Below are 13445 nucleotides of genomic sequence, written 5' to 3'. Positions count from 1 at the left end.
CTCCTTTCATCCCCTTTAGCACTTTCTCAAAGGTACAACTCTTAGTCAAACAAAAAACCCCTCTGGACTTCTTAACATCTTAAACTTCTTAACCTCTTTGTCAGAACAACCCCAATCCTATTGTACCTGCGGCTTCGAATGTCTTCAATAGAGCGATTGAGAGGCAGCCGATCACTCAGGTACACATTGTAGCCAAACTGGACAAAGAGGTCGTGGGCCAGAATCTGTTGGGATTCAGTCAAATTTTCACCCCAACGTCGGAAAAGAAGTGAGTTTGGGAAAAGTTTTCTCTGTGGCTTGGGCTCTGCTTCCTCCTGAGTCCTGTTTTCCGGTGCTGTGGGGGCCTGTTTCCCTTCATCTTCTTGTCTTCTTGATGTCTTGGTAAGAGTCTCCGCTTGCTTCATTTCTTTCTGCATCCTGGTGTGCTTCGTGGGATTCTCTGCACATGGGATGTGGGGTAGAGTAGAGAAAGAAGGAGGGTGGCGAAAAGGGAAAAAATATACATATTTCAAGCAACTCTGATCACACAGACATTTCTACATATTCAAATTTTTCTGAGGCTCCCAAGAGTTCAGGATTATGTGGTCTGGGTGCCAGAATGTGGGAAATGGTTCACACATGCCTTTCTTCTCTGGACAAAATATGTGGTCCAAGAGCATCACTCTCCTTGGGGCAGGGTTGTAAGTAGGGGTCCAGGGGTGACCTCTCCCTCCCTCTAATCTATAAGAAGTTCCTAGAGAGATTTTAGAAGGCTTGTGAGCTTGGGGCGGGGGGGAAATTACATTTTTACAAATAATTGGTTTTCTTTGTAAGTATGATTTTCATTTTATATGGTTTAAAAATTATTTTGTGTATTTCATAGGGCAAACAGGTATGAAGGCAGCTAGATGGTGTAGTGGATAGAATGCTAGCTCCAAAAAAAGCCCAAGAAGTTGTTGTTCAGTCATTTCAATCATGTCCAACTCTTCCTTGCCCCATTTGGTTTTTTTTTGGCAAGGATACTGGAGGGGTTTGCCATTTCCTTCTCCAGCTCATTTTACAGATGAAGAAACTGAGGCAAACACCAGCAAGTGACTTGCCCAGGGTCACACATCTAAGGCCAGATTTTAACTCAGGTCTTTCTGACTCCAAGGCCAACACTCTATCCACTGTACCATCTAGAACCCAAAAAGAGTTGAGTTCAGATCTGGTCTCAGACACTAGCTGTGTGAACCTTGACAGGTCACTTAAGCTCCGTCTGCCTCAGTTTTCTCAGCCATAAAATGGTGATGACAATAGTAGCTACCTCCCAGGGTTGGTATGAGGCTCCAATAAGATAATATTTGTAAAGTGCTTAGCAGAGTGCCTGGCACATAGTAGGTGCGTAATCAATGTTTATTCCTTTCCTCAAAGATCCCCTCCTCTAGGGCCATTAAAAATTATCTGTCCTGTGTCCAATCTTTCAAAGTCTGTATAGCTAATTAGCTCTGATACCACAGACTAACATGGATGTGTTGGTATCTTTTTTCCCTTTCTCCTGCTTTGTTGTTGTTGTTGTTTAGTCATTTTTCAGTTGTGTCTGACTATGATCCTCTTTGAGATTTTCTTGGCAAAGATAGTGAGGGGGTTTGCATTTCCTTCTCCAGCTCATTTTACAGATGAGGAAACTGAGGCAAACAAGGTTGAGTGACTTTCCCAGGGTCACACAACTAGTAAGTATCTGAGACCACATTTGAACTCAGGAAGATGAGTCTTCCTGACTCCAGGCCTGGTGCTCTAACCACTGTGCAACCTAGCTTCCCTTTCTATTGCTATTTCTTGTTTTATTTGGAATGTCAATTCAATCCCTTTAGCCTAATGTTCGTTAAATACTTATTCTATGCAATGAATGCACTGTGTCAGAGGTTGGGGATACAAAGGTGAAAAACGATGCCATCCTGGCCCTCAACGAGCTTATAATCTAGTAGGGAGATGAGACATGGGCACAGAGAATGATACTGTTAAGAAAGTCAGCATGGTATAACATAGGGAGAGTTGGATTCAGAATTAGTAAAGACATGGGTTTGAATCCTGTCTCTAACACTAACTAGCAGTAATACCATGGGTGAACCATTTAAACCGTGAGCCTCGGTATCTTCATCTATAAAATAGCAATAAAAGGACCTATAGTACCTATCTCAAAGCACTGTGAGGATCAAAGAAGACAATGTATAAAGCAACAACAAAACTCCATTAACATTAAAGTGCTCTAGAAATGTCAGTCAACTATTATTGGGGAATTGTAGGGGATAGTGTTGAACTTGGAATCAGGAAGATCTGGTTTCAAATCCTGCCTCTGACATGTACTAGCTGTGTGACCCTAGAACCAAATGGAAAAACAAAACTAAACCTTTATCGTGTATTTACTAGTTATGAAGTCCTGTGCCAGGCCCTGTCAAGTGCTTTTCTTTTGATCTAGACACAGTCCCTACCTTCAAGGACCTTACATTCTAATTGGAGACAACAATACGGGGGGTGGGGGGTGGGGTCATGTTCATGGTTGATTTGTGGCTGTCACTTACAAAGAACATCTAATCTACAGACTATATGCTGACAGGTCTCACTGATGTAATTACTCATCTAGCCCATTAGCCTCACAGAATAAAATATTACTACTATTATTTTGCAAGATTATTATGTGCACAAAAGAAGTCAAATAGACTGGCCTGAGTAGTTCAAAGGGGAAGGAACCACCTATATTTTGGTGAGTCAAGGTGAGGACCTCTCAGTTGGACCTTCAAGGAAGAGAAGAATTTCAAAGGACAGAAATGAGAGTGGATCCTGTGCCCGTTTAGCAATTGGGACATTTGCAAAATCACCTAGCCAGAAGAGCAAAGTGTGAGATCAGGAGACAGCAGGCATGATTCCAAGCACAGAAACCTTGTATCAAGGGAAGCCCAAAGCTCTGGAGAGTGTGGGCAACAGAAAGCATTGGGTGTAAGTCTCTGATAATCAGTAAGATTATATAAGGCAGTAGTATGAGATTGACATTGAAAGAGAATTCAAGATGGTATGGATTAACCAAAAGCAAGGGGTCTCTGATGGCTATATTTGAAATAAAATACTTTATAAATCTTAGACAAAAGAACACTAGAAATGTTAGTTATTATCTACACCATCCTTGTCATCATCATCATCATCAGCCAGGAACATCATTGGTAGATACCAACAGAGATGTTTTTTAGATGGGGGTGGGGATGGAGGACAAATTTATGTTTGTCTTCCCAGCAGTCATGTAGTTCAATGTATATTCCAAGGGCACCCAAGCCTATAGAGAGCTATCGAATTGGAATTAACCATCGCCCAGGCCATGACCCTGTTCTTCTTTCTGCTATTATTGCTAACATCTCATACTTACTATGAGCAGCTGGCAACCTAGAAGTCAGGCCAAATGTTGAGATTTAGAAAGAGACAAAACACATGACAGCAGCAGTGCAAAAAGGAGTGCAAAGGGTTCTAGATGGGATGATCCTTTCAGGCCTAACATTCTGTAGAGACCCTAGTTCCTGCTCCCAGTGCTATCTTTTATCTCAACCACCACCATCTCCTACCTTCTCTGACTCCAACTTTGTCCAAGTTCTGCTACTCTCAGTGTTTACCCCAATGCTAACTCCCTTCCCTCTGCCTTGGGGAATGCAGGAACTTTAATGTGGCTGACATGTTACTATCTCCTCTTTTCTTCATTTAGGAAGCTACTGTGTGCAAAGCTCACAGGAGAAATAAGAAGACTAAATACTCCTAGTTCCCTTAAGAATTTTTGTGGTAAAATGTTAACCTTGCTGATTTTTATTGCACTCTACTCCTTCCGGCTCTGAGGCCATCTGTTATTCTCTCAAGCCTAGATGCCACCAGAAACTCTTGATCCAAACCTTAAATGTCCTCTTGTTCATTTTAGGCAAATTTTGCTCCATGTGCTGTTTCCTGAAAGTTAAGGGTTCACCTATGTATTTGCCTGTGGTACATATGTGAAGGAAAGGGCTTGTACATGTTTGATATAGACAAAAGATCAGCTCATGGGTATGAGGAAGGTAAATATCCCATTTTCTCCCTTTGGGCTTCAGGACATTGAAAATGCTTCCCATTTTAAAAATCAGGAGTAAAAATGCATCTTTGAACACATTTTTATAGAGTCTCCATTTCTCCTATTCTTCATTTCCTTAAATTTAAACCATAATTGTAGAGACATTGGACATACCTTTACATAGCCTTTTCACATGGACTGTGCTTCTAAGGGGACCAGGTGGTATGAACTTACCAAGATTGTGCGAAGTCGTTTTCCAAGGAGATTGATGTTGTATTCCTTCATTGTGTGACACAGGAGGAGACAGGGTATTCTCCCCTTGGGATCTTTCAATATTGACCTTTTGGATGATACCAATGATAAAAAGCACCAGGATGACCAAGAAGACAAAGAGTAAAGCCATCCCTTTGGAGAAGACCATTGGGATCCTTCTGCCCTGCATTATCCTGTTACTTCTTCTGCTGGTCTAAATCTCTAATCCTTTAGGGAGTGATCAGAAAGGACTGTGAGTCATGCCAAAGCACACTTTAGCAAAGAATCTAATGCCAGTTGCTTTACAATGAATCTGAAGAAGTCAGGTGTTTCCTGCTTAAGGAAGCTCTCTGAGATAGCCTAGCTTTTCCTGGAGGCAGTGTGAAATTTTTAGAACATTATGGGGCACATTTCCAAGCACTGCTGGGTCAGTCAGGCAGGGCTTTACAAATCAGATTAATAAAAATAGATAGCCTCATGGCTGATTGGTTGAAGTTTTCTTTGCCCTTGGCAAGAAAATATAAAATATAACTCTAGAAGGGTATGTCAGGTCTGGTTTCTGCAGGTACAATGTGGGAAAGTAGGATAAGAAAGGGACCTTCCAGGAGCCCATCTTACTCCATAGGTGCCTGTCACCTGGCCCATAGGATCCTTTCTATCTATAGTTATCAGGGATGAAAAGAAGTTTGGCCCACCAAAGGCTGCTTATGGGGAAGGAGGTTGCTTATGCTTCCAGAGAATTTCTTTCATTTGACAATGTCTCTCAGTACGCTCTTTACCTTTATCATAACTGATGTAAAGTGGTATAGTATTCTAAAGTACAGAAGCTTTGATTCTAGGGAAAACTCCTGGGTTGTAGTCTGAGTTCAGAGCTCTCATTCCCTACTTCTTTTTCTTCTACATTTTCCTCACACTTCATATGTGGCTTTGGGCAAGTTGTTGAATCTCTTGATGCCATCACATAAGTTTTATTTCTTAAGAGCAAAAACTCATAACTGTTCTCCACTGAGTTAGCAAAATCTTTAGCCTGGCATTTGAAATTCTCTGCTATCTGTCCCTAAAAGCCATAATGAACCTGCCTGGTCTGCCCAAATTCTTCTTGTCGGTGGCATCTTGATACAATGCTACTGTTTTATAACATCAAAAAACCAAATACAATCCTGGGGTACCTTAAGAGAGGTATAACTGCCACAACTAAAATGACAATTGTCCCTCTGTATTTTATCAGGACCGTATCAGACCTCATTTGGAATATTGTGTTAATTTCTAGACAAAACAGTTTCAGAAGGACATTGGAGAATGTCCATAGGAGATAAAATATGTTGATGGTTAAGGGATCTGAGCTCATAACATATGAGAATTTCTTGAAGGAACTGGACATGTTTGGCTAGGAAAAGAGAAATCTTAGGGGGTATATGATTGCTGTCTTTAAGTATTTTAAAGGCCATCATGTGGGAGAGAGATTAGCCTTTTCCTAGAGGGCAGAATGAGGAACCACGAGTAGAAGTTGCAGAGAGACAAATTTACACTTAAATTTAAGGAAAGTTTTCTAATAATTAGATCTATTCAAATAATTTAAATTTAAGTAAGTTCAAATTTAAATAAATTCTTTCCAATAATTAGATCTATTTCCAAGCAGAATAGGCTCCCTTAAGAGGTGGTATTAAGTAAAGGAGGGAAGACTTCCTTCAAGGTCTTCAAGCAGAAAATGGATCCTGTTGGCTATATTATTAGAGGTGATTCCTTTTATATGTAAGGAAATTGATCGAGCAAATCATTCAAGCCACTCCACCTCACTTAAAGTAAGTCATAAGTTGCTAAGCCCTGATAACTTAACTGAGGACAATTCAATCAATCAATGAGACTTAGGTGGACAACCTTAGGTCTAGACAACCCTTTGAATCAACCAAAGACTTTTCAGCTGTCTGTAACTGGAAGTATGTTCTCAATAGTTGAGAAACTTGGTTATGACTTGTTGGACACATAAAAACCATAGAACTAGCTGGATCCTGAGTTTTAGAGTGCTTGCTAATAGAGAGGAGGGAGGGTTACATCAGGGAGGGTTACATCTAAATACTTGAGAAAGAATAGAAAGAATGGGATGTCAGGGAGAGGAGCAGAATCCCAGGCTTAAGAACTTTTGTTCTTAATCTCCTTCCCCTGCATTGACTAGAGAAGAACCTAGTAAATTTAGGAGTTATGGAGGATTTTGGACTTCCTGTCTTCCAACTTATGTCCCACAAGTGTTCTTCAAACAACTGACAGAAGAGATATTGAGAATCAAGGTTCAATATTGTACAAAGAGCTCAGTAAATGAAGCCTATGCCATATCCAAATTGAACATCTTGAAGACTCCAGCAAAAGGATTTCCAAGAGCTGTGAGTTATCTTTTACCATATGTACTAAGTTTAAATTTACTTTCCCTTGCACTCTTTAAGTACTAGTGGGAGAGTGTGTCCTAGGCTTTTTTTTTCTGGAGGAGGGAGGACCAATTATTCCATATTCCCTTGTTGAAAACCTGTTTCTAAAAGCTTATTGACTCTGATCAACAGTAACTGACAGTCATGGGGATAAACACACTGGTGGGGGCTCACAACCTATACTGTATTAGAAAAACAACTACCTAATCCCTCAAGACTATACTTAAAGCCTTGAGGGGATGTAGGAGCTATCATCTGGAGAGTCAATTCATCAGTGTGAGTGGAGATTGAGATAATAGCTCTAGGGTATGTACCATACAAGTATAAATCACACTAGACAGCTGCTGAAGTCTGCTCCAACTGTCAAATTCTGTGATTCTTTGAAATGCATTGTAGTCAACATGTAGAAGTTGTAGTCAACTTGTAGATGCATTGTAGTCAACATGTAGAAGTATAATGAAACTGGAGGAACAAAGTAAAAAAGAGTTCAACTCTGTTTTGTTTTCCAAATGTAGGTAAGTCTGGGTAATTTTCTGAACATTATTCAGTGAAAACTGAGACTAAAATTCCCTGGCCTAAGGAACTGACATTTTCGGCCGACATTAGTTTTAGAACACTTATGGCATAACAATATAGCCAGTTGAGGGGAAAAGAAAAATGTCCCCTAGTATTTGGCCTACTTTATAGATTTGTAAGCAAAGCCAAAAGTTTATGGATTAATGGCCAGCAATTAGTTCTATCATTTTTCATTTCTTACCTTCTTATTTCTTTCCTCTGAGCTGATAAGAGGGAAGAATATTCAATTAAATTATGTTTATATATTTTTTTGTTTATCCCTAGTGCTTAGCAAAATGCTTGTATTATGTTGCACAACATTGTAGGTGCTTAATAAATGTTTATTAGATTGGAATGGATTGTTTTAAAAGTGTTGCTAACAAACATGGTGTGCCTTTGGAGAAAAAATACTGGAAGTAGATATCATGGAGATATTTTTGCTCAGCATGGAAAACACCAGGTTTGGAATGCTGTTGGTAAATAAGAGATCTGTCCATTAATCTTCTTTCTCCCTTCTCCACAAGTTTATGTACACAAGTTACACATGATTTTGATACCCATTGCCTGGCACTAAAAGGGGCCCAAAGGCTTGGCTTCCTTGTGTTTCTCATTTTGCTGGTTCATTATTTTTCTAAGACACCAGTTTCTTATTACTTTGTCACTGTCTGCATTTCTAACTCTGTTCTCAGTGTGGATTATATATTCTTAGGATCAGAGCAAATTGTGCTTATGCAAAGTCAGTCATGTGGACCTGTGTGACACTAATGGGTTATTTTTTTTTATTTTGCCTGGTAGATTAGTAATGAGCATTTATCTTGGTGGAGATTGCTTCTTTTTAGAATCTGATCCAGTACAGGAGATGAACAATTTAGGGTGTTTTCAATGTGTTTTTTCACTGTTTAGTTTGTGTTACAGTAGACTAATTTCTTCTATAATGTACTCTAGATTAAAATATAGACACTCTAGATTAAAATATATTGGCTCTGATACCAGTAACTTCTTCTCAGTTCTTTAATCTGTAGACTGGGGATAATAAAGCCTCTATTACTGTTATGGTGGCTAAACAATTAAAGTTTTTTTAGGCTGAAAGCAAAGAAAGCCATATGAATAGAGAGAAACAGATGGATGCAAAGGATCTTACGGATGTAGAATCATTAGGGCTTGCCAGTGTTTGGCTATGGGAAGTGAAGGAGAGGGAGTGTGATGCCAATCAGTGATTAAAGATCTTTCCTGCCCATTCAACAGGCCTCAGGTGAGGTCAGTTTAGGGAAGTTTGATTAGAGGCAGGCCTACACCCTTTACTTACTAGGTGCTAAGCCCCAGGCCTACGCTCTTTACTTACCAAGTACTAAACCCCAGGCCCACACCCTTTCCCTCATTGGGCATGAAGCCCTCCAGCCCTAAAAAGAATATATATATATATATATATATATATATATATATATATATATATATATATATATATATATATATATATATATATATATATATACACACATACATACATATACACACACAAACCCAGAAGGTAGCCATTAGAATTAGAATTCAGCCCAAGGAGAAGTAAGAACTCCTAGAGGACAGAGCTGAGAATCTGTAGACTAGCAAGCCATAGAACTCAGAGAGCTGCAGAGAAATGAGAGAGAGCTGCAGAGAGAGTGCAGAGTGGAGAGTAGAGACTGGAGAGTTGTGGAGACCAGAGAACTGAGAGAGGAAAGAGTGAAGGCAAACGGACAGTTGGTATTTGTGAGTGATTATGGGAAGGGCCCAGCAGGGAGGAAGGTTACAGGATGACTTGGTTCCTTGCTGTAATATTGTGTTATAATTTCCTTGTTGTTACATTGAGGTGGACTTACTGGCTTTGGAAATACAATTACTGCTATGTTGGGTTGAGGTTATTGGTTTTGGGATTTAATCCTCTGGTGTCTAAATAAATCTTATACTTCCCCTGCCTTCTACCTAGAAAATCTCTTATACTTTACAATTCGAAACTATGCAGGCATATTCATAGTCATCTTTGAGGTCATGAATTTTGCCTTACTGATGTGGGGAGGAGTGAAGAATGACTGGAGTTCATTAATCTGGGTGACTAGAAGGATGATGGTAATCTCTAAAGGAGTAGGGAAATTAAGAAGAGGGATGGGTTTGGGGACAAAAGAAAATGCGCTCTGTTTGGGAGTATGTTGAGTGTGAGATGCATATATCTAGTTGAAAACATACAATAGACAATTGGTTATGCAGGGCATTTATAGATCTGGGAGTCATCAGTAGAAAGATGACAATTAAGCCCCTACATATCATTGAAGTCATTAAGAAAGAAAATGCAAAAAGATAAAAAGAGGGTCTAGGTCCAAACCTTTTGGTATACCCACAGCTGCGGGATTGAGTAATGAAGCAAAGGAGATTGAGAGGGAATGGACAAAGAGGTGGTGTAAAAGATAGCAGTGTCTTAATATTTCAAAACTCAGAAAGGAGAGTATTTTGAGGAGGAGAGTAGTCAAAAGTATCCACTGTTACAGACAATTCAAGAAGAATGAGGACGAAGAAAAGGCCATTAATTTGGCAATTAAGAGGTTTTTGATAACTTTGGAAAAAACAGTTTCTGTTAAGTCATGAGGTTGGAAGGTAGACTGAAGAAGGCAAAAAATGAGGGGAAATAAAGTGGAGGCAGTACATGCCTGTTTCTAAGAGCTTGGATATAAAGGGCTATCCCTGGAGAGAGATAGAAATGAGTCAAATTAAGATTTCCCAGAGAGACCATAGGAGGCAACATGGTACAGTGGAAAGACTAAGGGACCATCTTGGGAAAGACTCAGTTTCCTCATCTATAAAATAAGGGTTTTGGACTAGATGACCTTCTAAGATTTGTTTCAGTTCTAAATCTATTATTCTATGATTCCATGATACTATGAAAGAGAGGAAGGCTAAAGGATGATAGTTAAAAAGAATGGTAGTATCAAGAGGTTTGTTTTTGTTTTTTTAAGTGAAGGAGTCAGGCATGTTTGTAGGAGGCAAGGTATGAGCCTGTGGATAAGAAGAGATCAAAGACAGCCAGAGTTGGGGGGTGGGGAGGTGATTGCACTGGCCAACCTTTCAGAGAGACAGGAGGCAATTTGGATTAAGAGTAGAAGTAGAGAGTTTGAACTAAAGAGAAAGATGTGGATGCGTAGGGAACTCATCAATTAATTACATTCTTAAGATATGTAGAGAGGATAGAAACAAGTTCAGGTAACAGTGGGTGAGTATAAAAGCATTACTTGGCTCTGTAAGAATATTTTCAGGATCACAGAATGGCAGAATATCAGAGTCAGAAGAGACCTCAGGAGCGATCTGGATCAACTCATACTTGAAAAAAAGTCTTCTTTTAACATTTGTGAGAATCGAGCCTTTGAGCCAGAAGTCTCCAATGAGAGGCAGCCAACCACCTTCTAAAGAATCTCATTCTAATTCTCACATTTGGTTGTCTCTAATTTTGGAAGTTTTCTCCTGGCATCAAGCCTAAATCCCCTTCTTTGCAACATCTACCCATGACTCCTAGTTCTACCTTCTATGGCCAAACATGAATAAATCTAAATATCCCTTCCAGTTGATAGCCTTTCAAATACTTAAAGCTGCTATCACACATACACACCCAAACTCCCAATCTTCGGTTTAACCAAGTTTTATATTGATTAAATTTAAGATACTTCATTGTTTTGGTTATCCCCTTCTGGATGCACTATACTTTATCAATTTTCTTCTTAAAATATGGCACCTAGAACTGAGAAAAATAATATAGATGTGGTCTAACCAGGGCAAAGTACAGTGGGACTGCCACCACGTTATTCCCAATAATCTATGTCTTTCTTGTGAAGCCTGAAATGGCCTTTGCTTTCTTGGGCGCCATATTACTAAATAAAGCTTAAAATGAGTTATGAATGGCATGGAATTCTAAGGACGACAACAACAAAAAAGCTTTTTTTTTGAAAAAAAATACTATAGTTTAAAAGAAATTTTTTAAAAAGAAAATAAATTGTCAGAAGAAGGGGCGACTACTTTAACAGCATCAACTAGACTCCAAAAGTGAGAATGGTACTGAAGAACCACTAGAAATGGTTGAGAAGCTTAATTAAAATAATTAAAGATAAATATAAAAAGAAAAATTGGAACTCTTAAAGGAGAACTCAAGGAGACAAAAAAGAGAATTGATGGTATAATACAGGGTTGTCCAACCTTAGGTTTTTATTGAAACGATAGATGATATATTTTGATTTGCCATTTTAGTGTGAGCTCTTTGGTAGCTCAGCTTCCTTTACTAAAGCAGTCATGTAAATTTCTTTGCTTGTATGCGGGATGCATAAATTGGCCCCATTTTGGACAGCCCTGGTATAATACATATCAGGAAAATGAGGCCCAGAGAAGTGACAGGACTTGCCTAATGACGTACATTTAGGAAGTTGCATAGTTAGGATTCAACCTTAAGTCCTTTGACTCCAAAGGGCCTTTACTCTTTTCACTACAGCCCTATCTATACCATGCTGACTCTATCTAGCTTAGGCATAAACATGATGTGCAATAAGAATACAATTATATTGACATAACTCTTTAGAGTTAAAAAAATACTCTCCTCATATTGTTGAGATGGTTAGTACAAGGGTCACTATTTTGTACATGAGTGTACTGAGGCTCCTGGGGTGACATTATTTGGTGACATATCTATGATCCCTTTTATAAGCAGCAGAGATGCTCTATTCATGACTGTACCATATGGCTTAGCTGCCAAAACATAACGAAAACAGTGAGAACAAAAATGCACCTTTGCTCTATCACATGTTCAATTTTTTTTTAGTAAATACTCATTACCAAGCCATCAATCCCAAAACAAATAACCATGGAGACTTGCACAGATCATTATGTGAACACTGTTTGCTTTTCTGATGAGAACAGAGTGAGCAGTAACGCCGGTGAAAAAGCATTAAGGAGAGGCAGTCATCTGGCAGCATACAATTTGTTACAAAAATAATAATGACCTTTGATCCAAATGTCCTATTGCCAGGAATATTCCACAACGATATTATCAAAAAGCAAACAAATGAAAACAAATAATGTGTCTGGTCAAAGATTTTAGTAGCAGTATTATATATAATTATAAAAAGCTAGAAATAGTCTAATTGTATAAATGAATGGTTAAGTACATTTTGGTTGTGGAATATGATATATGCCATTAAGATGGACAAGTAAAAGAAAATATAAAGAAATCTAGAGTAAACCTGATGAATACTGTATTGTGCAATAATTATGCAACAATAGAAAAAGCTGAACCAAAAGAACAGAGAACACACTAAGCATGGCCACATGAGATTAAGAGTGAAGGAGGATAGGGAAGAATACTGATGACTTGAAGGGAGTGACTTAAAAGTTATAATATTTTATACATTGAAAAGAAATCATTTAACTGTAAATAGTAACAAAGCAAGTTATGTTGTATTCATTTTCCATGATTAAGTTGATAATAAACCCCTCTTTTAAAAATGAGGGAATCATTTCAGAATCAACCAATCAATAAACATATTATGCGCCTACTATGTACCAAGCACTCTGTTAGGCACTGGAAATACAAATATCAAAGTGAGACTGTTCATGCCATCGAGTATCATTCATTCAGACAAACAATGGACATACTATATTAGTACCATCAGAAAAACAAGGCAACTGTGTCCTTTGCTCCCTCAGTTTAATATTCAGAGAAAGGGTATAAAATGTAAGTTCCAATCTAAGTATAAGACCATGTGAGAAATAGAAAAAGGGAAGAAATCAATGAGAAAAAATCTTTTCTTTACCAATAGGATTCCAATTGTAGAATCACATAGTTTCAAAGTTTCGCTTGGAGGCCATCTAGTCCAACACGACCTTTGCTTGAAGTCCTCTAATATGGGATGACCCTACTTCTCAAGATATCTAATTCCAGGTTTGAATATCTCTACTTATTAGGTTTTTTCTTATATCAAGCCTAAATTTGTACTGCCACAAATATTATCCATCGTTCCTAGTTCTATAATCTGGGATCATGAAAAATGTGTCATTCTTCCCAATCCAAGTATCCTTCAAATACTTGAAGATAGCTATCACATGATTCCCCAAGTATTCTCTTTTCTGTGCCAAACATCCCTAGCTCATTTAACTCATTTTTTAATGGCAAG

At 38.5% G+C, this 13445-nt stretch overlaps 1 protein-coding gene across 1 annotated transcript in view; it reads right to left on the bottom strand.

Moving 5' to 3' along the window:
- LOC118851157 (probable polypeptide N-acetylgalactosaminyltransferase 8) overlaps nucleotides 1-416 on the bottom strand; it is a 34241-nt gene extending 33825 nt beyond the window's left edge. The window contains exon 1 of the mRNA XM_036760679.1: nucleotides 127-416. Within this exon, the coding sequence (XP_036616574.1) occupies nucleotides 127-416 (290 nt within the window). The remainder of the gene's footprint in view (nucleotides 1-126) is intronic.
- Between the last annotated feature and the right edge of the window lie 13029 nt (nucleotides 417-13445).

Source organism: Trichosurus vulpecula, chromosome 5, assembly GCF_011100635.1.
Source record: "Trichosurus vulpecula isolate mTriVul1 chromosome 5, mTriVul1.pri, whole genome shotgun sequence".
NCBI lineage: Eukaryota > Metazoa > Chordata > Mammalia > Diprotodontia > Phalangeridae > Trichosurus > Trichosurus vulpecula.
Note: the sequence above shows the minus strand (reverse complement) of the source record. Positions and strands in the feature narration are given on the sequence as shown.